Source organism: Heptranchias perlo, chromosome 5, assembly GCF_035084215.1.
Source record: "Heptranchias perlo isolate sHepPer1 chromosome 5, sHepPer1.hap1, whole genome shotgun sequence".
NCBI classification, from domain to species: domain Eukaryota; kingdom Metazoa; phylum Chordata; class Chondrichthyes; order Hexanchiformes; family Hexanchidae; genus Heptranchias; species Heptranchias perlo.
Genome location: NC_090329.1, coordinates 55636766 through 55661187, shown reverse-complemented (window position 1 = coordinate 55661187; position 24422 = coordinate 55636766). Strand labels below are relative to the sequence as shown.

At 42.8% G+C, this 24422-nt stretch overlaps 1 protein-coding gene across 13 annotated transcripts in view; it reads left to right on the top strand.

Moving 5' to 3' along the window:
* Positions 1-24422, top strand: part of LOC137321765 (dystrobrevin beta-like) — a 534882-nt gene that overhangs the window by 390367 nt on the left and 120093 nt on the right. For 11 of the 13 annotated variants that reach the window (XM_067984400.1, XM_067984401.1, XM_067984410.1 and 8 more), the window contains 2 exons: positions 7298-7387; positions 24291-24378. In XM_067984400.1, coding sequence (XP_067840501.1) covers positions 7298-7387; positions 24291-24378 — 178 coding nt within the window. The remainder of the gene's footprint in view (positions 1-7297; positions 7388-24290; positions 24379-24422) is intronic. The other 2 variants (XM_067984406.1, XM_067984409.1) reach the window with 1 other exon arrangement.

The window sequence follows — 24422 nt, the reverse complement described above, 5'->3', positions numbered from 1 at the left end:
TTGTTTTCAAAATCAAACAGGTTGTTTAATAGTCAGAACCATTGCAGTTGACATCAGATGCCTTTTGACAATTGATAATTATTTTTTCATGATACCATATTGCAGATCAACAATGGTTTCAGATCTTATGAAGTGAATCACAATTGATACAGCCCCCATCTTTAATTTGTTCAAGTGCCCATCTTGTCATGGTTGAACTCTGACTTAAAGTATCCTGTTTTGCATAATGTACTGTGAAGCAATGGTCAGTTTCATAAATTAAAATGAATTATTATTACTAATTGTTCAGGCTAATTTAGTAGGCAGAGTAGAAGTAAAGTGGTGTAATGAAAGCAATATCTTTTCAATGCGTCATCAAAACTTGCAAGCTAAAAATTATTCCCATATATACAAGTCATGTACTCTATAACCAACTGATGGTTTTCATGATGGTGTACTATTGTACAAACCATTCTGTATCAAAGACTCAATTCTGTAGGTTACAGGTAATACCAATGTAGCACGGTTTGTAAATATATAAATTCCAAAGAAGGATCAAAGTAATCTATTATTGATAAGGTAGAGTTTTTCCACTTGCTGTTGAACTACCCGTGCTGCCATGGCTACTGGTACCTGGACTGCTGGGTTTGCATGTTCCAGTGGCAGCAGACTGTTATGGTCATGAATAAACTCCTCACGAATCCACGGGCCTGAGCAGAGAAGCGGTTGTGGCTTTCCCGCCAAGGTCAACCTAGTGGTAAGAGGAGCCCGGGCTGGGAGAGGTACGAGAAGGTAGGTGTTGTTAACTTGTTTTTACTTTGCTTGTGGGCAGGAGGAGCACGAGTGCCCCTTTGGTTGCTCCAGGGAAAGTTTAGGCCTCTTCCCCACCCCCTCCCCCTTGATCGCGAGGCCTTCCCAAAATCCCCTACTCCCGAGTTACTAGGGTGTGAGGAACCATTCGTTCAATCACTGGCACTTGTCTCCTGCTGCCTGACATTGCGCTTACGCCTACTGGCCAGCTGCTGCTTCCCATCAGTTTCGGGCAGACAGCTGACCGATAGCATGCAGATGAGGCCCAGATGCTGCTGAGGTCAGGGCAGTTTGCCGCCCACCTTGGCTCCTGCCTGCTGATTCCCACCCTAAGTTAAAATTCGGGCTTTTGAGTCCAGAAAGTTCTGCATAAGAACCCACTGGTCGTGCCAGAGCCCCAACACTGGATATTATTTTAGTCTTGTGTGTGGGAATAATTTTTATCTCTGTACCTTCTGCAGAGCCTTGATATCCTCCATCTTACACGGGGACCATAATGGGAACAATACTTGTCTTGTACCAATTAAGTATGCTTAGATTTAATTTGTAGAGTCTTGATACAACCTAAAAAATCCTATTTGCTTACCAAAGGTCTCATCTCACTGGACTCGGTCCTTCAATGATTTATCAGCTATGGCTCCTGCTCTAACTTTTAACAGGTCCCCCTACATTGTACGTACCTGCCTCTAGTTTCCCGGACCCAACTGCATTACACTGCATTTATCCATATTAAAGGAAATTTGCTATACACACAGGCCCATTCCCCCAATTTATCTAATTCACCTGTGCCCTATTTGATCTAAATTTACAACTCTCAGGCACATTTTTGTCATCTGCAAACTTATCCACAATAAATATTGAAAGTCCATTAATCTGCATGCTGTATAATGTGTAGTGTTCATAGCATATCAGACAGCTTTATAAAGGAGTTTTGCTGTAATTGTAGGAATAGAAAAGAAAGGAGTTTTGTGAATAGAAAAGATGTGAGAGTAGTTTATTCATACAAACCAAAATAGAACTTTACCGAGTTCACCAGAAGCTTAGTTTTACTGTGATTGTTGAATTTGCCTTGATGCCCTTATCCTGGTTTTCTTCAACTGCTGTTTTTTTTATATATATTGCAATTTTTGTGTAGATATCTCTTTCTATCCTTTGTTGCTCTTTGCACTGGTTTTCACTTTCAAATTCTGCTTAGCTTATCTGTACACTGCAGTAGTTGAGATCCCATGATATTTTTCAAGTTGGCAGGATCAGCAAGTACAGCAGCTGCCACAGTGCTTAAAGAAACACCATTTTTATTGATTGAAGTTGAATTTGATTTTGTCCCATCTACTCCAACAATTGCTGTGGTACCACATTAACAATCTAAGTAGATATTGGAACTGATATCAATCATACATCACAGCCATAATATCAGCCTATTTTTGTGGTTGTGCTGTGACATTTGCAGGCTTGACTGAACAGTGTTGCAAGTCTCCCTCCTTCATTAACATTCACGCGTCTGCTTGGTATTCATAATGGTTTCGTTCAGCAGCATGAGCAATTTTTTTTATTGGAAAATAAAAGCGAATCAACTTAATTGTATGAGACATGTAGATGTTGTAAAATTTAATGGTGCAATTCTACATTTAAAGCTTTTAAAAGTTATATGTTCTGCAAGACAAGGATACGCTGCCCTTATCCTGAAGTATTCATTCAATATATACATCACATTTTGGTTCACTTTTGTAAGCTGATATAGAACTTTTTTTTTGGTAAGTGTTTTTGGTCATCAAGGTGCTCATGTTTGGCATTGTCTGGTCAGGTGCAGAATTAAGTTTCCTCCACTCTGCCCAAAATATTGCCTTCATTCCAGCCTCTCAATAACTTCCATTTCACACCCCAGCATTTTTTTTTGTGCAGTATCTTTGAGCAAGATTACTAATTCCAAATTGTCGGAAGTTTTGTTTTGGAGACCCATGCCTACCAGGAACTGGATTGAAACTACCCAAGCTTATTTCACACAAGTCCGACCAGTTCACTGAGATTGGACACGTTTATTTTATCAGCCCAGATGGGATTTAAACAGATCTTCCAAAAGTGAAAGGACATTGAGCTACCCAGTCCTCCAAAAGTTACTTTTCAAAAAGAAACTACTAACTCATTACCTTCTTGGACCTGTAATTTAAATGCCACCTCTGAGTCTGGATGGAGATGTGACACTTCTGTGGTCAGCCTCCGAGCAGTCTCTGAAAGTAATGAAAAGCAGGGGCCAGCCAACTTTGGAAATTGCATGAAAATGGTGGTTCCGAGCAGGGAGCTCTGCACTTTGAATTAAATGTTTTAAATATTTTTTTGCCATAATTTTTATGTTTATTGTAATTTCAAAATAATACTGAAGATTATGACCATTTCAGTATATTATCTAAGAGTATTACTTCAAAGAAAAATAGAATTATACAGAGAAATAATGGATACCTAGGAGTAATTTCAAGGCAGTGATCAAATCAGATAGCACCATAAAATGTGAGCAAGAAGTTTGAGCAGTTTACAGCGATTATCAGAGCACCAGGATAAGATCATGTGGTCTTGAAATCTCCTTGAGGCATCAGTTTTCTTTTTATAATGCAGGTTGTAAACATTATGTATTCATTTTGTTGAGATGGTAATCTGTTTTTGTAGCAGCATTGGGTGTCAGTTGAGAAGCTGGCAGTGATGTCACTCATCCACAAAGATTACTGTTGCTGGTTATAGGAAGGTTATGACAGTGTAATGGTTATGTTACTGGACTAGTAATCCAATGAAACATGCGTTCAAATATAGCAGTTTGAGAATTTGAATTAAGTTTTAAAAATCTGTAAGTAAAATGCTGGTATCAGTATAAGGGATCATAAAGCTGTCAGATTGTCATTAAAAACCGAACTAAACCCCACTAAATGACATTGAGCTGTCCTTACCCAGTCTGGCTTGTACGTGACCCACACCAAAGTGGTTGACTCTTAACTACTCACTAAAGTGGCTTCGCAAGCCACTCAGTTGTATCAAACCGCGACAAAGGCTATCACCACCACGAACACTGCAGCGGTTCAAGACGATGGCCCACCATCACCTTCTCAGGGCAACAAGGGATGGACAATAAATGCTGGCCATGCCAGCGACGCCCACATCCTGAAGATGACTTTTAAACAAAAAAAGAGAATAATCATTGACTAAGATGAGCAGACACTCCATCGGACACAATGGTCCCTGTGCTGCTGGGGTTGATGGCAACGAACTGTTGCCTATGGGTTCAGCTGGCCAGTGTTGAAGAATTGAAGTATGTAGAAGGATGAATACTCAGGAATTTTGCTTGATTATCTCGCACGACCAGTGGGTTCTTGTGCAGAACTTCCCTTCAAGAGATTGAACGGCTGCCATAGAGTCCTTTTTTTTGATCATCTGACGGATGGAGAAACCCATCTCCATGCTTAATAGTCTCCAAACCAAGTATTGAGAACTTCAGAACACAGTTAAAGTTCTTGTTTACCCCATTTAGCTAGGTCCAGAGTACTGTTGAATATAAGGAATATTGGCCAAGGCTTTTCAATTGGGGTCATCTCCAGCAGGATGGGATTTGCACTACTCCCCCCGGAATAACCCACCACTCCTGCCGTATTTCCAGTCACAGGCCCGTGTGTAGACTGGAGGTGGAGCTTCCCATCTTCTGCAGGGAGTCCTGCCAGAATTGAAGTGGGAATCAGTAGCAATAGGTCATAGAAGCCAGCTAGTGCATGGGAGTGCGAGCAGAGCTGCCAATAAAAGATTTTTTTTTTAAAGTTCCCAACTTTCCTACACTCTTCTGGGCCCTGTGTATGGTGATGCTTGGGGAGCAATAGCGTCAACCGTCACGGCTGGCAACATTTTCTTCATTCAAGATGTCATCCAACTTGCCAGGCATGTCAGAAACTGTAATTGCCAGATTTTAATTAGTACAACGAGGGGGCAAGGCTCCAATGAGATTTTACAGTGCTTTTCATTTCCCAACTTCTAAATCATAACAGGGAGACGTCTTTTCCAATTTTGCAGTTGCTCAAGGTTCTTTTTACATTGTTACCAGCACATTAATCAGTCACCGGTCCACAGTTGTGCTAAAACCCCATTGAAACTGTCACCAGGATCTTAATTGGAAATGCCTGGTGACACTGAGGTGTATGAGTTCTTTGTGTCCAAGAGTCCCGAGTATGCAAGGATTAACCCTTTTAGTTTGCTCAGAATGCTTGTACTGTGTCCAGGCTAACTCTTCTTTCTCGAAATGTGCACAAGATGCCCTTGGTTTTTCATCGGTACTTGAAAATTACATTTGGAGCCCTGTCTACTTCGTAGGACCCTGATTTCTTTGCCTTAATGAGACACCCGCCTGAAACAGGCGAGCGCACTGACTGCCTATTTTCAGAACTGATCAGAAACGGCAGCGTGTCCACCAGGAGTGGGAATGGGCTGGTAATTTTAGTGCCACAATGTTTGGAGTGCTATTGCTCGGACCCATCCGGCAGAGGCCCCATGCACTCTTGTTATTCTTGCCGTTGACTCAAAGTTAAAATAGTATTTTGTTTTTCCTCACAACCCTAATAGGTATCTCTTAAATATATTATCTGAGGCCGTGTTCTCTCCTGTAACAATTCTCTTAACATGATTGTTCAGACAGTTATATAACAAGATGCACAAGAAGAGATTGGTAATTCTAGAATAGGTTTGCTTTTTATTTTCTTCTTCGAAACTCAACAGAATTTCATTTTCTGGTAACCATGGACTAAAAATTATTTCTTTTTTCTCTCTCACTTTTTTGCCAATTTTCTCCCCTTCCGAAAGGTGTCCTCTGATACCTAGCACCAATGACCAGTGTGAGCCTTGTCAACTTGTTCAACTTAGTGAGGCATCACACCTGTCCTTATCCCATGTCGAGACACATGTACTTTCAGCAGGGGTAACTGGATATTGGTCATAACTGGAAACTCTGGCCAGTTTTTCTCTCCATAACCCAGAGATGCTGAGGCCAGTTGTAGCACCCTCCTATTGCTCTCGCTGAGATCAGCCAACTCACATGGACTGGCATTTCACCCTAAGATCATCTTGTCAATATGGCTCAGCTACTGGCAAATAAACTTGTTGAGCCATTGGGAGAATCTTGAAACTCCTTTTTTTAACAAAAAAAAATTGGGATATGTATATTTTTATCAATAACTGACAACCCACTAAAAAAAACTGCATTCCCAAAACCACACATTTAAAAGCCACACATTCCTCTGATTGAGTTACCATGTTGTCAATGCAGAGAAAATGGGGATTCTTCAATATTAAATAAACAATTTCAGATCCTTTGTGCCATTGAGTAACAGTTAACATTCAGCTGCAAAAGTACTAAACCTCGTGCCGTGTTGAACCATTGTTACACAGCGACGCATGTTGTTCCTTTGCTGTATGCAGAGCTGAGAGATGCCTAGATGCACACTTAGCTAATAGCTAGCAATTTCAAATTCATTCTTCCACTTAACCTATATAGTTCTTTTACAAAACAGCCTGCGACATAATTGTGCTTTACCATTAACTCCACTCAGCCACGAAGCAGATTTTCAACTTGAGAGGTGCAAGACTGGTTGACACCAGCTCGTTTTTGATTTCAGTTGCTAGCAAGGTCACACAGTAATATTTACTTTTGCATCCATTCTTCTTGGCTTATCAGTGTAAAACAGTTATTGAAGAAAAATGCCCTTAGTGAGTTGCTACATCACCCACAAATTGATAATGTATTAAAGACGTTATGGCTGCATGCGCTTCCTGTCGACTTTTCCATTATAAATTCCTATGTCGCATTTTATATTGCAAAATGTCTACCTCAGCGTGTCACACTTCAGTTGCGCCCTCATTAGGGGAAGTGCTGCAGAACCATTGGTGGGAGGGTATAATTGGAAGGGGACAAATTCACATTGGCAGCTCCCATAATAAATGTAGACAGAAGAATTTATAATGCCAATGTAAAATAAGAACAGAATGTGTGATTTTATTTTTAAATGGAGACGAAATTGAGGCACGATAAAATGCTATATAAAAGTCTTTGTTTCAGTTTAGTGGGAAACTGTATACATCCAGCAGTGTGTTGCCTGATGCCTGTTTGCATCAAAATAGCAGGCAATCCATTGCATGATTATCTACTGGTGAATCAGCACATTCCAACCTTAAAATTTCCGATTTGGAGGAGCCAGATAATGGAGCCTCACAGCCTTGTCTCGATAGGTCCATCCAATTGCTCATCCTCAGTCATTGATCGCCCGGGTAAAAGTCAAAATAAAGTCCTTCAGCACAGACTTGGTATGCTCATATTGGCAAAAGCTAAAGATTTTTGATCTTTTGCTGATCAGAATTCTCTATTAATGCTTTTGATTTATTTTCATTACAATGTGTTTGTTTTATTATTCTCGGATGTGAATCATGTATGCTTTTATTTTATTTCTTTAGTTCTACTTTTTTCTTTATTTACCTCCATTGTCACTAGGTTACAGCATGGCCTGGACACGGCCAATCGGTTGGCTGATGAGCACGATCTGATAGCAGTCTATGTGAGCCGGCTGCAGAATGGCACACGGTTAGTGTTTGTTGAGTTCCACGTAGAGCTACACTGGGGGAAAAAGTCTCTGAAATGTTTTTAAACACAATCTTCTTGGAATGACTGGAATACAACACTCGGAAAAAAGATCTTCTGAGTTCCCTTATGCCTTGTGAGTTCTGGGACTTTTGCATTCCTGATTAAGAAGCCATGTGATCGAATCGGGCCAGGACCTACTCCGTTAATGGTAGGGCGTTGGGGAGAGTTATAGAACAAAGAGATCTAGGAGTACAGGTTCTTGAAAGTGGAGTCACAGGTGGATAGGGTGGTGAAGAAGGCATTCAGCATGCTTGGTTTCATTGGTCAGAACATTGAATACAGGAGTTGGGGTGTCTTGTTGAAGTTGTACAAGACATTAGTAAGGCCACACTTGGAATACTGTGTGCAGTTCTGGTCACCCTATTATAGAAAGGATATTATTAAACTAGAAAGAATGCAGAAAAGATTTACTAGGATGCTACCGGGACTTGATGGTTTGACTTATAGAGAGAGGTTAGATAGACTGGGACTTTTTTCCCTGGAGAGTAGGAGGTTAAGGGGTGATCTTATAGAAGTCCATAAAATAATGAGGGGCATAGATAAGGTAGATAGTCAAAATCTTTTCCAAAAGGTAGGGGAGTATATAACGAGGGGACATAGATTTAAGGTGAGAGGGGAGAGATACAAAAGGGTCCAGAGGGGCAATTTTTTCACTCAAAGGGTGGTGAGTGTCTGGAACGAGCTGCCAGAGGCAGTAGTAGAGGCGGGTACAATTTTGTCTTTTAAAAAGCATTTGGACAGTTACATGGGTAAGATGGGTATAGAGGGATATGGGCCAAGTGCAGGCAATTGGGACTAGCTTAGTGGTATAAACTGGGCGACATGGACATGTTGGGCCGAAGGGCCTGTTTCCATGTTGTAACTTCTATGATTCTATGTGTGCTAGTACCATTGGTATATGCTTCACATGACACAGAAAGTTAGGGATTAGCCTTCATAATTTATTCTTTTCTGTATTCACTTTTACATATAAACAGGGTGCAACTAGAGGCAACTTTAATAAGGACAAATATCTCTCTAGAAACATAGAAAATAGGAGCAAGAGTAGGCCATTCGGCCCTTCGGGCCTTGCTCCACAATTCAAAATTATCATGGCTGATCGTCTAACTCAGTACCCTGTTCCCGCTTTTTCCCCATATCCCTTGATCCCTTTAGCATTAAGAAATGTATCTATCTCCTTGAATACATCCAATGACTTGGCCTCCACTGACTTCTGTGGTAGAGAATTCCACAGGTTCACCACCCTCTGAGTGAAGAAATTTCTCCTCATCTCGGTTCTAAATGGCATACCCCATATCCGGAGACACTGACCCCCTGGTTCTGGACTCACCAGCCATCAGGGACATCCTTCCTGCATCTAGTCTGTCTAGTCCTGTTAGAATTTTATATGTTTCGATGAGATCACCTCTCATTCTTCTAAACTCGAGTGAATATAGGCCGAGTCGACCCAATCTCTCCTCATACGTCAGTCCTACCATCCCAGGAATCAGTCTGGTAAACTGTTGCACTCCCTCCATGGCAAGGATATCCTTCCTCAGATAAGGAGACCAAAACTGCACACAATACTCCAGATGTGGTCTCACCAAGGCCCTGTATAATTGCAGTAAGACATCCCTGCTCCTGTACTCGAATCCTCTTGCAACAAAGGCCAACATACCATTCACCTTCCTAACTGCTTGCTGCACCTGAATGCTCGCTTTCTGCGACTGGTGTGCAAGGGCACCCAGGTCTCGTTGCACCTCCCCTTTTCCCAATCTATCACCATTCAGATAATCTGCCTTTCTGTTTTTACAACCAAAGTGGATAACCTCACATTTATCCACATGATACTGCATCTGCCATATTCTTGTCCACTCACCCAACTTGTCTAAATCACATTGGAGCCTCTTTGCATCCTCCTCACAGCTCACATTCCACCCCAGCTTTTTGTCGTCTGCAAACTTAGAAATGTTACATTTCGTTCCCTCATCCAAATCATTGATATATATTGTGACTAGCTGGGGCCCAAGCACTGATCCCTGCGGTACCCCACTAGTCACTGCCTGCCACCCGTAAAAAGACCTGTTTATTCCTACTCTCTGTTTCCTGTCTGTCAACCAATTCTCAATCCATGCCAGTGATTCCATGTGCTTTAATTTTGCACACTAACCTCTTGTGTGGGACCTTATCAAAAGCCTTCTCAAAATCCAAATACACCACATCTCCCCTATCTATTCTACTAGTTACCTCCTCAAAAACCTCCAGTAGATTTGTTAAGCATGATTTCCTTTTCATAAACCCATGCTGACTTTGTCCAATCTCTAAGCTGAGACTGACAGTTCCTAGGAGCACAGGAAGATTTGGAGAATTTACTGATTACCACAAGGTCTTGCTTTTTGATTGCACTGCTCCAAAATACACGTCAGTCAATAGCAATAGCTTATTGATCAGTTTTATGAGGTTCTGTGTAAGGAGCCCTAAAATTGTTCACCACCTAGCAAGATATTTGTAAATCATTCTTGTTTCATATTTAGGACTCAAAATGTCACATCCTACAATATAACATCTCAGCTTTTTAGGGCGCTGTTGTATTTTTGAGTCAGATTCATTAGCACTTCTTAATCTTTCTTGGCATCAATACATTGGCATCTACGCTTGTTCTAATTAGACAGTCGATCTTACTGCTTAGCCTGTAGTTCTCATATGTTCAGTGCTGGAGAATAATAATGATTGTGTTCTCGAAGAGTTCTCAGAACTGTTTGATTATGGAATTTATCACCCAGTTTTGGTGTTGATAATATAAGAGTGTGTTCAATTTCAATGATGCTCAGCCCTTCAGACACGAAGAGCAAAATAACTCGAAAGCACATGCCAGTTTTCTTTCATTAAATTTTCACCCATGATTAACTAAATTCACTATCTTATTAGTTTTTTCAATCTAGTGGGTGTTTTCCATTTTTGAATTCAAATGTAAATTACAATGACACCACACTGATTACATGTTGACAAGTGTTACCGTTGGAAGCTCTTCCTCCTTGTGTGAGAGCCAAAAGTGATGCTCGATCTCTGTTGCACTTGTTACTCTAGAGTAGTGGTTCAAGTGAGTTTCGTTAAACACCATTTTACATGGTCACAGGGTTTGTGGAAAGTGGTGTTCTGGTTTCCTATAACAGGATGGTGGAAACTGCACATGCATAGCAGAACAGAGAATTCAATGTGTGCAGACTGTTTAATCCAGCTGTAAATATTTTAATTCTACATACCAGTGCAAATCTATCAGCCAGTGGGGGAGGGAGAAGGTTAGACTTCTGATGGTAAGTAGGTCAGTTTCACTTAATGGCGAGTGTTAATTTCTGGCTCCAGCTGTTAAACTAGAGCCAGTACACTGCTACTTTAGTGTCAGACTGCATGTTGAAGGTGGTCTTGCTGGAAGTAAACTAATCTCATTCGCTGTGACTCATGCCAAGGACTAACTGCTCTCGCTATCAATGCACATAAGATTATACGAAATAGGAGCAGGAGTAGGCCATATGGCCCCTCGAGCCTGCTCCGCCATTCAATAAGATCATGGCTGATTTTCTACCTCAACTCAATGTAGATGAAAACATAAAATTACAAAGCGATATTGATAGATTAGGTGAATGGGCAAAACTGTGGCAAATGGAATTCAATGTAAACAAATGTGAGGTCATCCACTTTGGATCAAAAAAGGATAGAACAGGATACTTTCTAAATGGTAAAAAGTTAAAAACAGTTGATGTCCAAAGGGACGTAGGGGTTCAGGTACATAGATCATTGAAGTGTCATGAACAGGTGCAGAAAATAATCAAGAAGGCTAATGGAATGCTGGCCTTTGTATCTAGAGGACTAGAGTACAAGGGGGCAGAAGTTATGCTGCAGCTATACAAAACCCTGGTTAGACCGCACCTGGAGTACTGTGAGCAGTTCTGGGCACCGCACCTTCGGAAGGACATATTGGCTCTGGAGGGTTAAGTTACGAGGCGAGATTACACAAATTGAGGTTGTATTCTCCAGAGTTTCGAAGGTTAAGGGGTGATCTGATCGAAGTTTATAAGATATTAAGGGGAACGGATAGGGTGGATGGAGAGAAACTATTTCCGCTGGTTGTGGATTTTAGGAGTCGGGGGCACAGTCTAAAATTTAGAGCCAGACCTTTCAGGAGCGAGATTAGAAAACATTTCTATGCACAAAGGGTGGTAGAAGTTTGGAACTCTCTTCCGCAAACGGCAATTGATACTCGCTCAATTGCTAAATTTAAATGTGAGATAGATAGCTTTTTGGCAACCAAAGGTATTAAGGGATAATGGGGCAAAGGCAGGTATATGGAGTTCGATCACAGATCAGCCATGATCTTATCGAATGGCGGAGCAGGCACGAGGGGCTGAATGGCCGACTCCTGTTCCTATGTTCCGAACTCCACTTTCCCGCCCAATCCCTGTATCCCGTGATTCCCTTAGTGAAGCACATGCACGCTCGGGCCTGGAGCGTGTTGGGTTACGCATGCGTGCTTTTGGTCACTAAGGGAGAATGGAGGGAGCAGAGCACAGAGGGGGAGAGGGTGGGGGAAGTGAATGTGATCCAAATCTAAGTGGGGGGGATAAGGGAGGGAGAACATGGTCCAGACAGGAGATGGATCATGTTCTTCCCCCACCCCCCCCCTCCCCCCACGGTTAGAACTGGTTCATGCTCTTGAGGCAGTGAATTGATTTCTTGAAAAGCGCGGCTCATGCACAGCAAGTGACGCCATTGGACGCAGTATTACTATTCACTTTGTAATGTAAAAGGTGACCCGCCCACACTTTCTACCCAATAAACCTGAAAACAATCCATGACCCACACACACTGCCTCATCAGTCACCGCAGCTCTCTCCCAGAGTGTTTAGTTTGACGGTGTGATTACTGACAGCGTGGGTACTTCTGGTTTTCGATCAATGCATGACGTCCTCCTGCGCATGCGTCGGGCCACCCGATGATGTCGCTCTCAACGCAATGACGTTGCCCTCACCCGTTCTTCTTGAATGAAATGCGCCTCACAAAACCATCCTTGCAGCTCAAATTATGTAAAATAATCAATGCTGTAGATTTTTCAAATGCAGCCTCAGAGAAATGGTTACAGTCCCTCGTGTGATCTTGCAGTGCCCGTTCATGGGGCCACCTATTTCAAGGGGCCCACAAGTCAATTGCTGGGTTGGCCCGACATGAAGTGTTTTCAGAGTCAAAGCGAGGTGGAAGGCTGCTCAATGTGGAGGTCTTACTCCTATTGGCTTGGATAGGGAATTGGTTTGGAGGAAGGCGACAGAGAGTAGGGATAATGGGTATGTACTCAAATTGGCAGGATGTGACCAGTGGTGTCCCCCAGTGATCTGTACTGGGGCCATAGTTTTTAACCTATATTTATAAATGACTTGGATGAAGGAATAGCGAGCTGCATATGTAAGTTTGCTGAGGACACTAAGTAAATAGTGTAGATGGGAGCAGAAAGTTGCAAAGGGACATTGATAGATTGAGTGAGCGGGCAAAATTGTGGCAGATGGAGTTTAATGTGGGGAAAATGTGAGGTCATCCACTTTGGATCTAAGAAAGATAGATCAGAGTTTTTTCTGAATGGCGAGAAGCTCGGAACTGTGGATGAGCAGAGAGATTTAGGGGTCCAAGTACAGAAATCGCTCAAAGCTAGTGGACAGATACAAAAAATAATTTAAAAGGCTCATGGAATGTTGACCTTTATCTCAAGAGGCCTGGAATACAAAGGGGTGGAAGTTATATTACAGCTGTACAGGGCTCTGGTTGGATCCCATCTGGAGTACTGCATTCAGTTCTGGGCACCGCACTCACAAAGGATATATTGGCCTTGGAGTGGGTACATCGCAGATTCACCAGAATGATACCGGGGCTAAAAGGGTTAAATTATATGGACAAGTTGCACAGACTCGGCTTGTATTCCCTTGAGTACAGAAGATTAAGGAGTGATCTAATTGAGGTGTTTAAGATGATTAAAGGATTTGATAGGGTAGATAGAGAGAAACGATTTCCTCTGGTGGGAGAGTCCAGAACAAAGGGACATAACCTTAAAATTCGAGCTCCGATGTTCAGGGATGATGTCAGAAAGCGCTTTTTCACACAAAGGGTAGTGGAAATCTGGAACTCTTCCCCTCCCCTAAAAAGCTGCTGAGGCTCGGGGTCAGTTGAAAATTTCAAGAATGAGATTGATAGACTTTTGTTAGGCAGGGGTATTATGGGATATGAAACCAAGGCAGGTCGATGGAGTTTAGGTCCAGATCAACCATGACCTAATTGAATGGCAGAACAGGCTTGAGGGGCTCAATGGCCGACTCCTAATCCTATGTTTCTGTGGCAGTCCAGGAGATCACTGTAGCCGCCAGCCAAACATTAGGAAGAGGGCATAGCAGCTGTTGTCATCATGTGTTTGAATTTAGCAATTCCACCCCCCCCTCCCCCCCATTCATTTGATTCTGGTGGGTGCACTGCCAGCAGAATGAGCAGGGCCACAGAGGGGTCATGGGAGGGAAATCATGGCAGAAAGCAAGGTGGCCAGTTCTGGTGTGGAGTTTTGGCTGAGGTGCCCTGCCACGCTCCAGTTGCCAGACCAGCACCCAGCAGTGAGTGGTTTTCGTAAGCAAAGTCCAGGCCTTTTGTGAACAGCCTGCTGCTCAGGCCACACCTTGAGTCCCTTGTGCAGTGGTGGTCACTGAGGCACAAAGGAGCTTCTGATGTGCTGTGGCCAGTGCAGAGAAAAGCCACCAGGAGGATCGCTAGTATAGGAGAAAGCAACGTAGATTCAAATGTTGGAATGATATCAAGAAAACATTCTTCACACAAAGAGGAATCAACACTTGATTCAAGGTGAGCCAAATGGCCTTGCTCATCTGTAGCTATCTTGTGATCTCTTTGCTTTGAATGAAGGAGAGAAGGAGCAATGGAAGGAGGATAAGCACCATTTACAGATATACATAACCCAACTGGCAGAGCAGCTGTCGGAGTGAAGAGGCTGCACTGTGCAGTTTGTGTTGCCGACAATCCCCAACAGCTATCGCCTGTATTCCAAAAGACACCGTGCGTTATCTGCAGCTGCGGAGTAGAAGGCAATGCCACTGTCCATTGGCCCCACACCAGTCAGCCATCTTTCCCGTAACTCCGTGTTTCGACATCTCTGGTCAGGTTTCGGCCCTAATCAGAGTCAATTGTGACATCCTCTGTTACTGTGGCCATGGTGCACTATCCATCCTCATCTTCATTTCAGTAGTTTTTAAACATGGTTAACCACACCATCCTTCTCCAACACCTCTCTTCCGTTGTTAAGCATTGTTGCATTGTTCTACTCTTACCTATCCAGTCGTAGACAGCGAATCTCCTGCAATGGCTACTCTTCCCATCCCCGCACCGTTACCTCGAGTCCCCCGTGGATCTTTCCTTGGCCCCATCCTATTTCTCATCAACATGCTTGGTGACATCATCTGAAGAGATGACTTCAGGTTTCACATGTATACTGATGACACCCAGCTCTACCTCACCGCCACCACCTCTCTTGACCTCTCCACTGCCTCTGATTTGTCAGACTGCTTGTCCAACATCCAGTCTTGGATAAATTGCAAATTCCTCCAATTAAACATTGGGAGGACCAAAGACATTGTCTTCGGTCTCTGCCACAAACTCCGTTTCCTCACTACTGATTCCACCCCCCTCCCTGACCACTGGCTCAGGATGAAACAGACTGTTCACAACTTCGGCATCCTAATTGACCCTGAGCTGAGCTTCCAATCCCGTATCTTCTTCATCACAAAGACCACCTGCTTCCACCTCCACAACATTGCCCGCCTCAGCCCATCTGCTGCTGAAAACCTTATCCATGCCTTTGTTACCTCCAGATTCGACTATTCCAATGTTCTCCTGGCTGGCCTCCCATCTTCCACCCTCAATATAGTTGAGTTCATCCAAAACTCTGCTGCACGTATCCTAACTCGCAACAAGTCTCGTTCACCCATCACCCCTGTGCTCGCTGACCTACATTGACTCCCAGTCCACCAACACCTTGATTTTAAAATTCTCATCCTCGTGTTGAAATCCCTGCATGGCCTCACACCTTTCTATCTGAACAGAGCGCTGAGCGTGCTCTGAACTCGGGAGGGTCGGCGCTGAGCGTGCTCCGAGCTCGGGAGCGTCGGCGCTGAGCGTGCTCCGAACTCTGGAGCGTCGGCGCTGAGCGTGCTCTGAACTTGGGAGCGTCGGCGCTGAGCGTGCTCCGAGCTCGGGAGCGTCGGCGCTGAGCGTGCTCCGAGCTCGGGAGCGTCGGCGCTGAGCGTGCTCCGAACTCGGGAGCGTCGGCGTGTAGCGTGCTCCGAACTCGGGAGCGTCGGCGCTGAGCGTGCCCCGAACTCGGGAGCGTCGGCGCTGAGCGTGCCCCGAACTCGGGAGCGTCGGCGCTGAGCGTGCCCCGAACTCGGGAGCGTCGGCGCTGAGCGTGCCCCGAACTCGGGAGCGTCGGCGCTGAGCGTGCCCTGAACTCGGGAGTGTCGGCGCTGTCCTTTGTCTGAACTTGGTACATAAGAACATAAGAAATAGAAGCTGGAGTAGCCATGCAGCCCCTCGAACCTGCTTTGCCATTCAGTAAGATCATGGCTGATCTTCGACCTCAACTCCACTTTCTCGCCCGATCCCCATACCGCTTGATTCCCTTAGAGTCCAAAAATCTATTGATCTCAATCTTGAATATACTCAACTGCTGAGCATCCACAGCACTCTAGGGTACAGAATCCCAAAGATTCACCACCCTCTGAGTGAAGAAATTCCTCCTCATCTCAGTCCTAAATTGCCCATCCCTTATCCTGAAACCCTGCCCCCTAGTTCTAAACTCTCCAGCCAGGGGAAACAGCCTCTCCGTATCTACCCTGTCAAGCCCCCTCAGAATCTTAGATGTTTCAATGAGATCACCTTTTTTTTAATTCGTTCATGGGACGTAGGCATCGCTGGCAAGGCCAGCATTTATTGCCCATCCCTAATTGCCCTTGAGAAGGTGGTGGTGAGCCTCTCATTCTTCTAAACTCTGGAGAATATAGCCCCATTCTTCTCAATCTCACCTCATAGGACAAACCTCTCAATCCAGGAATCAATCTGGTGAACCTTCATTGCACCGCCTCTAAGGCAAGTATATCCTCCCTTAGGTATGGGGACCAAAACTGTACACAGTACTCCAGGTGTGGTCCCGCTAATGCCTGTACAATTGTGGCAAGACTTCCTTACTCTTGTACTCCAACCCCATGCAATAAAGACCAACATACCATTTGCCTTCCTAATTGCTCACTGTACCTGCACGTTAACTTTCTGTGTTTCGTGCACAAGGACACCCAAATCTCGCTGGACACCAACATTTAATAGTTTCTCACCATTTAAAAAATACTTTGTTTTTCTGTTCTTCCTACCAAAGTGAATAACCTCATTTCCCCCAGAATTGGTAGTGTTAGCGCTGTCTGTTCTCTGAAATCAGTAATGTTTGCACTGTGCCTTGCCTGAACTGTGTAGCCTACTGACAACGACTGGATCAAATTACACATTCCAGAGAAATTGAATTACTCTGCAGCAGACTGGATCAAATTACAAAGGGTTGGGTGAGTATGGTCCTCCCAGATCTTGTTGGTTGTAATTGTAGATAATGTTACTGCCTCCACAGTGCTGGCAACAGACAGGACCAACCTCATTAGAGTAGCATGTACATGCTCGACACTAAGATTTTCATATCAGATTAATGCTGCTACAAAGCATTTGCCCTACTGCAGCAATCAGCAAATCAAGTAGAAAGTTGAATTGCATAGCCAAAACAGTAGAATATAAATAAGAGGAAGTAGGGATCAAACTTTATATCACTCTGGCTGGATCACATCTTAAATACACTGTCCACAAGATCGATCCCCAGTATCAGAGGTCTGGCGTACGTGGAAAGACTGGAGAAATTTTGACTTTACATCTGAGAAAGGATGATCTTACAGAGGCATATGAGATGGTTAAGGAAAAGGTAAACCTGGATTACTTCAAATTAAATTGCAGAAGTAAAACAAAGGGGCACAGGTTCAAACTGGTAAAAGGTAATTTTAGGCCAAATATCCAGGAAGTTTCCTTCACTCACAGAGTGATTAATGTGTGGAATAGATTTCCAGATCGAGTAGTGGAGGCAAACATCCTGGAATCGTCTCAGAGGCAGTTGGATGCTACATTGGAGTGACTTTGAGATCTTTCTGGGTGGATGAATTTCGATGGGCTGAATCGCCTTCTTTATCTGTAATTATCTTGTGATTTTGTGCTACATATTGTGTGGAGCATTCCATGTGTTCTGACCCACCCCATTCTCCCAGTCACTCATTGCCACCATGTTCCATAACATCAGCCATTTTTATTGGCCCAGAATTTGCTGTCCGAATAACGGTGAGGCTAATGGCGTTTGCTGTTATTTAAGTGCAAACGGTACAGCAACTTCAGGCGAGGGGCTGATACGCAGTTAAACACGAAAATCCGAAAGTTGCTGTCCGAGATGCGCCGCTCTGCCGTTAGCTTCGCGAAAACGGCATCTCACTGTCTGCCTCACCATTGAAATGCATTGAATGGCATTAAGTTGCTATATTTGTGCAGTAGATATGAACTGAACTAAACTCACCACAGAAAGTTAAGTCTTGTCCATTTCAGTCTAAGTAACCTTTCAACGACGTGATAAGTATTAATTACTGCCAGTCAAACTCTCTGGCACTGAAAATTATTAAAAGTATGGAGTCTCATCCATTCAAGTTTTAATTGTTATTGGAGATTTTTTTTAAATTTAAAATTATTTTTTTTTCTTTTTCTTTCCCTTTTTTTCTCTCTCTCTTAATCCAATCTTTCTTTCCTTCTCTTTATTTCTCTTTCTGTACCTGATTTGACATTGAATTCACCTACTCTAATTTACACTTCCTTCTCAGTCCTTGCGGTGTTAATTTCACAATCCTTCAATTTGATTGGTTCAAGAGATACACAGTTGTTTGCTCTGTTCACTCAGATCCCAGATGCCCTGTAGAGGGCCCCGTGCCGTTTCTATCTCGCACTTCCAGCAACTTGTGGCACAAAATATCATGGAGATTGGACAAGCACGGGCAAGTCTAGCTATAGGCGGGTGCCACTCATTGACTGGTTACAGCAAATTCTGGGCCAGAAAGTTATTTTCTGCACTGGTGGTTTCAGGTCATAGTTTCACAGTTAAATCTTTAGTATTTCATTTATTAACTAAAAAAAAGGTTATGTACTCTCAGTTTCTTTGGCTTCTTCTATTATCACTCAGTATGAGCTCCAGGGAAAAATAGAGAGGCTTTATTTCACCAATAGCTTAAAATTTAATTCTGGTACCTCACATCACAAAAATAGAGTGATATTCACCACTCGCCACAGAAAGTTAGGGCTTGTCCATTTCACTCCAGGTACCCTTTTAATGACGTGATAAGTGTTAATTACTGCCAGTCAACCTCACTGGCACTGAAAATTAACTATTACAAGTATGGAGTCTCATTCCCTCAGGTTTTAATTGTTGGAAAAAAATTTTTAAATTTAAAGTTAATTTTTTTTAACTTTTTCTTTATTTCTTTTTTCTCTCTTAATCCAATCTTTCTTCCCCTTTCTTTATTTGTCTTTCTGTACCTTATTTGACATTGAATTCACTATGTTGTAGCGTTGTACGTTGAATTGGACATTTGAAAAGTTGAGAGATGCGCAACTCTTATTTGTTATGAAATTCCTGGTAGAACATGAACATATGTTGAGAAAAATCAGGAGCTGCCAATGGCCATGTTACATTTTTGTAGGCTGGAAAAAAAAATCATATTTTGCGTAGTAAAACCTACAGCAAAATCTTTAATTTAAAGAGGCCATCAGCTACTTCAGTTATTACAGTACAATTAAAAAAGCAGCAGTCTTATTAAATTATCTAAGCTGTAGAGGGATTATAACAGGTTTAGAGGCAGAATCAGAATCTTCACTGATTTCGAGCTTGATTAATTGGGCTCCCCAATGCGCAGTAAAATTAAAATGAACAGGAAAAATTAGATTTTATTCCATTTTTTTCTGTCAACTCTTGCTCTTTTTGGATGAATAAATAGTTTCCAAGAGACGTTTGCTAACACTTTAACTGAGCTGAAGAAACATGCATTTATGTAACATAGTGATGTATTTTAATATATTATATTTGTAATACTCAGCTGAATGGCTCTCAATTTATAACCATTTAACATAACAGTGAAGAGAGAGATGCTGTTTGAAAATATGCATAACCAGTATGGTTTTATCAGAATGGAGTGTTTTTTTAAAAAGTCTGCTGGGCTTTTTTCTCCCATGAGGTTTTATATTATCTAATGCAACCTGTATCCATAATTTTTTAACAATTCTGTCTGAATCAAATTTGATTTATTATGACATGAAGTGGACAGAAAGTAAAATGATTGCTTTCAGTCTGTGAAGTTGGGGCCCTGGAATAAAATATATCCTGACCAAATTTGAGCGGGTACCATCAGACAGTGAGGTGTTCTTTTGACGGGAGTGTCGTCTTCAGACAGCTAAGTGTTCTTTTAGCAATTGGGTGGTCTTCGTTGATTCCTTTGCCCTGAGCTCAAAATACGTTGGGTTTTTATGTCCGCCATCGCAGGAAACTCACACCATATATAGAACAACACTCATAAGACCGTTACAGATTAACAAAGTAGTTTTTCAAAGAATTCGAGATGGTTGGCTTATTTTTAACATTACTCATCTAACCATGAGACCCTTTTCAAGGTGGCCAGTTTGTTTGTCCGCAGTGTGTCGTGATCCTGGTCTTATTGCTGTCTTTGGATTATTGTTCCACTTTTTGGGTCATTGTTCCTCTTTTATCACGTAGCTGCCTTGTCTAGTAAGGCGTGTGCCATAGGTCAGTCACTAGTCAAAGGTGAACAGTTTACAATTCAGCAAAATACGCAGCATAACCTGAGCATGATGATTAGTAGCATTAAGAAAAAGATGTCAATTTTTCCCTATTTCCACTATTCTTACACCAAACCCAGAAAGTTTATCAGACTGGCAGAGCTAAGGGTCCTCCAAGTGCACGCAGGGGGACTGCCAGAGTTTCGCCAACTAAAACCAGGCCGCCTACTAGCACAGAGAACTGTTCAGCTTTCTGCTGCTTGTGCACGGCTTTCTGGAGCCAAATGGGATGAATATCAGTTGCCAGTGACAAGTCTGCCCCTCCAGGTTTCATGAGTGGCTGGTCCAGAGTGGACTCGTCAACGGTGCTCTGGAGTACTATGAGCCTTCTTGACTCAGGTATCAGATTACTGAGTCTGCCGTCGATGGTTGACTTGGTTCCAATCTTCTATCACCAGACATGTCATCTTAGAACTGCCTCAACCCCAAGCAGGAGGATAGTCAATAGTTGACCCTTCGACAGCTGTCAAGTGTGCATTTGAGCCCTTGCCAGGTGGGTAGCAGGTACCAGGAGCTCCCCCTGAGTGGCATGGTGAGCTGCAGAACTCACTGTAAAATATGAGAGTGTGAGAGAGTATTGTCGCCATTCTCCTGACCACAGCACAAAGCCACAGATCACAGCACAAACGCACACCAATATAGATATGAGAACCGATTCTCATACCCACTTCCAGGTATCATTTTTCCAGCAGCTGTTGCCCCAAGACAGAGAGGTTCCTCATCAGATGTATGACAGACGTCTGCCTTAAACATTGTGAAAGGTCCTACGAAGGGCTGCTTAGAGCATGCCAGCCACCTTGATATTTTAGATGTCCAATTCCGTTGTCATGTTTCAAACTCACCAGTTACCAACTAGTATTACGGTGTATAGGCAGTTCTCCTTCATGGTACAGAACCACTTGCTATGTAACATAAAGGGCAAGATTGGGGACCAAACTGTGAGGTGGATTTGTGGCAAAAAGGGGAAACAGGGACAGAGAGCTCCGGCCTTCACTGTTACTGAGTATCCCTATTTTTCTGTTCCGGTCTCAACACTAAACAGGATATGCTTAACTCTCATCCGTGCCATAATCCCATCAGTAACAGTAGCAAAACTAAGTCTATTTCTAGCAGAATATTAAGTGTTTTTGTTGAGATGAATTTAGTTTGAAAAGCAAAGGTGAAAAGCATAATTTTAAGTCGTTTGTATAGATAAATGATTCATTTTACAGTGATGTTTTCACATCAGATTTGCCCTACTTTTTAAATCATTTCAAATATGTCAATCAGCTTTAAATATATTGGTGATTTTCTTACAATCTGAATCCTTTTCTTTGCTCGTATTTAATTTAAATGATAACAAAAGCCAGTGTTGTATTTGTTTGGTTTCAATACTTCTCGTATGGGCAGCAAGCAGTTTGTTTCCATCTCCAGTCTCTGAATTGCTTTACAAAGTGCATCAATTTTTTTTTAATTGGACTATTACAGTGAGTTATTGACTATCATCATTTTTTTAACAGTTTTTCTTTGAACAGTAGATGATTACTTTAGGAACAACAAAGGAATTGTCTTGGAGTTTTTTTTTATTCGTTCATGGGATGTGGGCGTCGCTGGCGAGGCCGGCATTTATTGCCCATCCCTAATTGCCATTGAGAAGGTGGTGGTGAGCCGCCGCCTTAAACCGCTGCAGTCCGTGTGGTGAAGGTTCTCCCACAGTGCTGTTAGGAAGGGAGTTCCAGGATTTTGACCCAGCGACGATGAAGGAACGGAGATATATTTCCAAGTCGGAATGGTGTGTGACTTGGAGGGGAATGTGCAGGTGGTGGTGTTCCCATGTGCCTGCTGCCCTTGTCCTTCTAGGTGGTGGAGGTCGCGGGTTTGGGAGGTGCTGTCAAAGAAGCCTTGGCGAGTTGCTGCAGTGCATCCTGTGGATGGTACACACGGCAGCCATGGTGCGCCGGTGGTGAAGGGAGTGAATGTTTAGGGTGGCGGATGGGGTGCCAATCAAGCGGGCTGCTTTGTCCTGGATGGCGTCGAGCTTCTTGAGTGTTGTTGGAGCTGCACTCATCCTGGCAAGTGGAGAGTATTCCATCACACTCCTGACTTGTGCCTTGTAGATGTTGGAAAGGTTTTGGGGAGTCAGGAGGTGAGTCACTCACCGCAGAATACCCAGCCTCTGACCTGCTCTTGTTGCCACAGTATTTATATGGGCTGGTCCAGTTAAGTTTCTGGTCAATGGTGACCCCCAGATTGTTGATGGTGGGGGATTCGGTGATGATAATGCCGTTGAATGTCAGGGGGAGGTGGTTAGACTTTCTCTTGTTGGAGATGGTCATTGCCTGGCACTTGTCTGGCACGAAGTAGCGAGTAGCTCAGTTGAGATCAATAGTGTCATGCTGTAGGGTTTTCACTCTCTATTTATGTTTGTATGAGTTTAAATGTGACTTGGGGAATCTCTGTATAGTACTGTTAAATCCAGAGCAATTCCAAATGTATCATCACTGCAGAGTCTCACCTGAGATTGTGATCTAGAATAGAATCATGTCATGTCAACTTTAATAGATGAATGTGGAGATGTCATTGACTGTCTTCCTTCTCTCTCTCTCTCTCTTTTTTTTGGGGGGGGTTTGTATATTCGGTGGCCTTTTAGGTGACACCTTTCTGTCTGCTCACTGTGATTGCCTTGGCAACGGGCAGTAATCACCAGGCATTGTTCTGTGATTTTCAAATGCGAAGGATTCGAAAATCTCATTTCCACACCATTCACCTGAGGAAGGAGGAAGCCTCTGAAAGGTTGTGGAATTTAAAATAAAGTTGTTGGACTATAACTTGGTGTTGTAAAATTGTTTACAATTAATAGATGAAGGCATGACAACCCCTAGAATCAAATGTGCAACATGACACAAAATTGCCATCACCCTATGCCTACATATCGTTTAAAGATATTACCTAGGGTTACATTAGCTGTGTTAAGCACAGGTTATTTCAGCATTTTGGTTTTAACTGTTTCATTGCTAGGCAGCGTAATTAAAATTATATGTGCGCGATATCTTCAAGGGCTCTTGCTTGAATTTTCCTTGACCTGTCCATTCTTACCCCACATGCATACCTGCACATAGCCTGGCATGCGACACGCATATCAGCACATGTGTAGTCGGACACTGAAGCACATAGCTTGGTTGATACAACTGAGGTGATATACTTTGACATACCAGAGAAGAGGATTCCCTTTGAGCAAAACCAGATGTGTCGTTGACATTTCACAAACTCAGTCTATTCAGAGCTGAAACTACAATATCTATCTTTATCAAGGAAATTTAAGGTAGCTGCAAAGAAGTTTATTTTATTGCATTCATTACTGTCCTTTGGAAGTTAACACAAAGTTCTCCAATTTTGTGTTTGACCACAGATTATGTTGATACAAGATCACCCACTGCATTTCTATCTTCGAGACCCTTGAGAATGGATGTTAATAATAGTTAAAGAATAGGGTTTTTTTCTCTAAAATATAAAAGTATTAGACAGTGACATTTTCAACATTGGACAAAGCATCTAATTTTTCTTTAGTGCCAGATAATGTACGAATTTTGCCATTACATTAGGCTCGAGCTCTACCAAACCCATATACTGCAACACTGCCTTTATCAGAGGCCCCCACAGCATTGTGTCATTGGATGTTGGATGGGTGTTTTACCCTCTGTTGGAGTTTGGTGGGTGTGTAATGTTGCGTTGCTGATTTGGAGTGAGTAACTAATAATGGAACTGAACTACCGAACAGGTCCCTGTCTTCAATTTACTTCAGTAGGGTGAGGTCCACTGCCTAAAGATGAAGGCTAATTTCTGAAGGATTACATTTTGATTTTTATTTATTTGTGGACAGTGTCCTGGACAGTCCTAGCAGACTGGATGAAGAACACAGGCTGATTGCTAGGTATGCTGCCAGACTGGCTGCTGAAGCTGGAAACACAGTAAGTAACACAGACTTATTCTACTTATCCACTTCTTTCAAGCC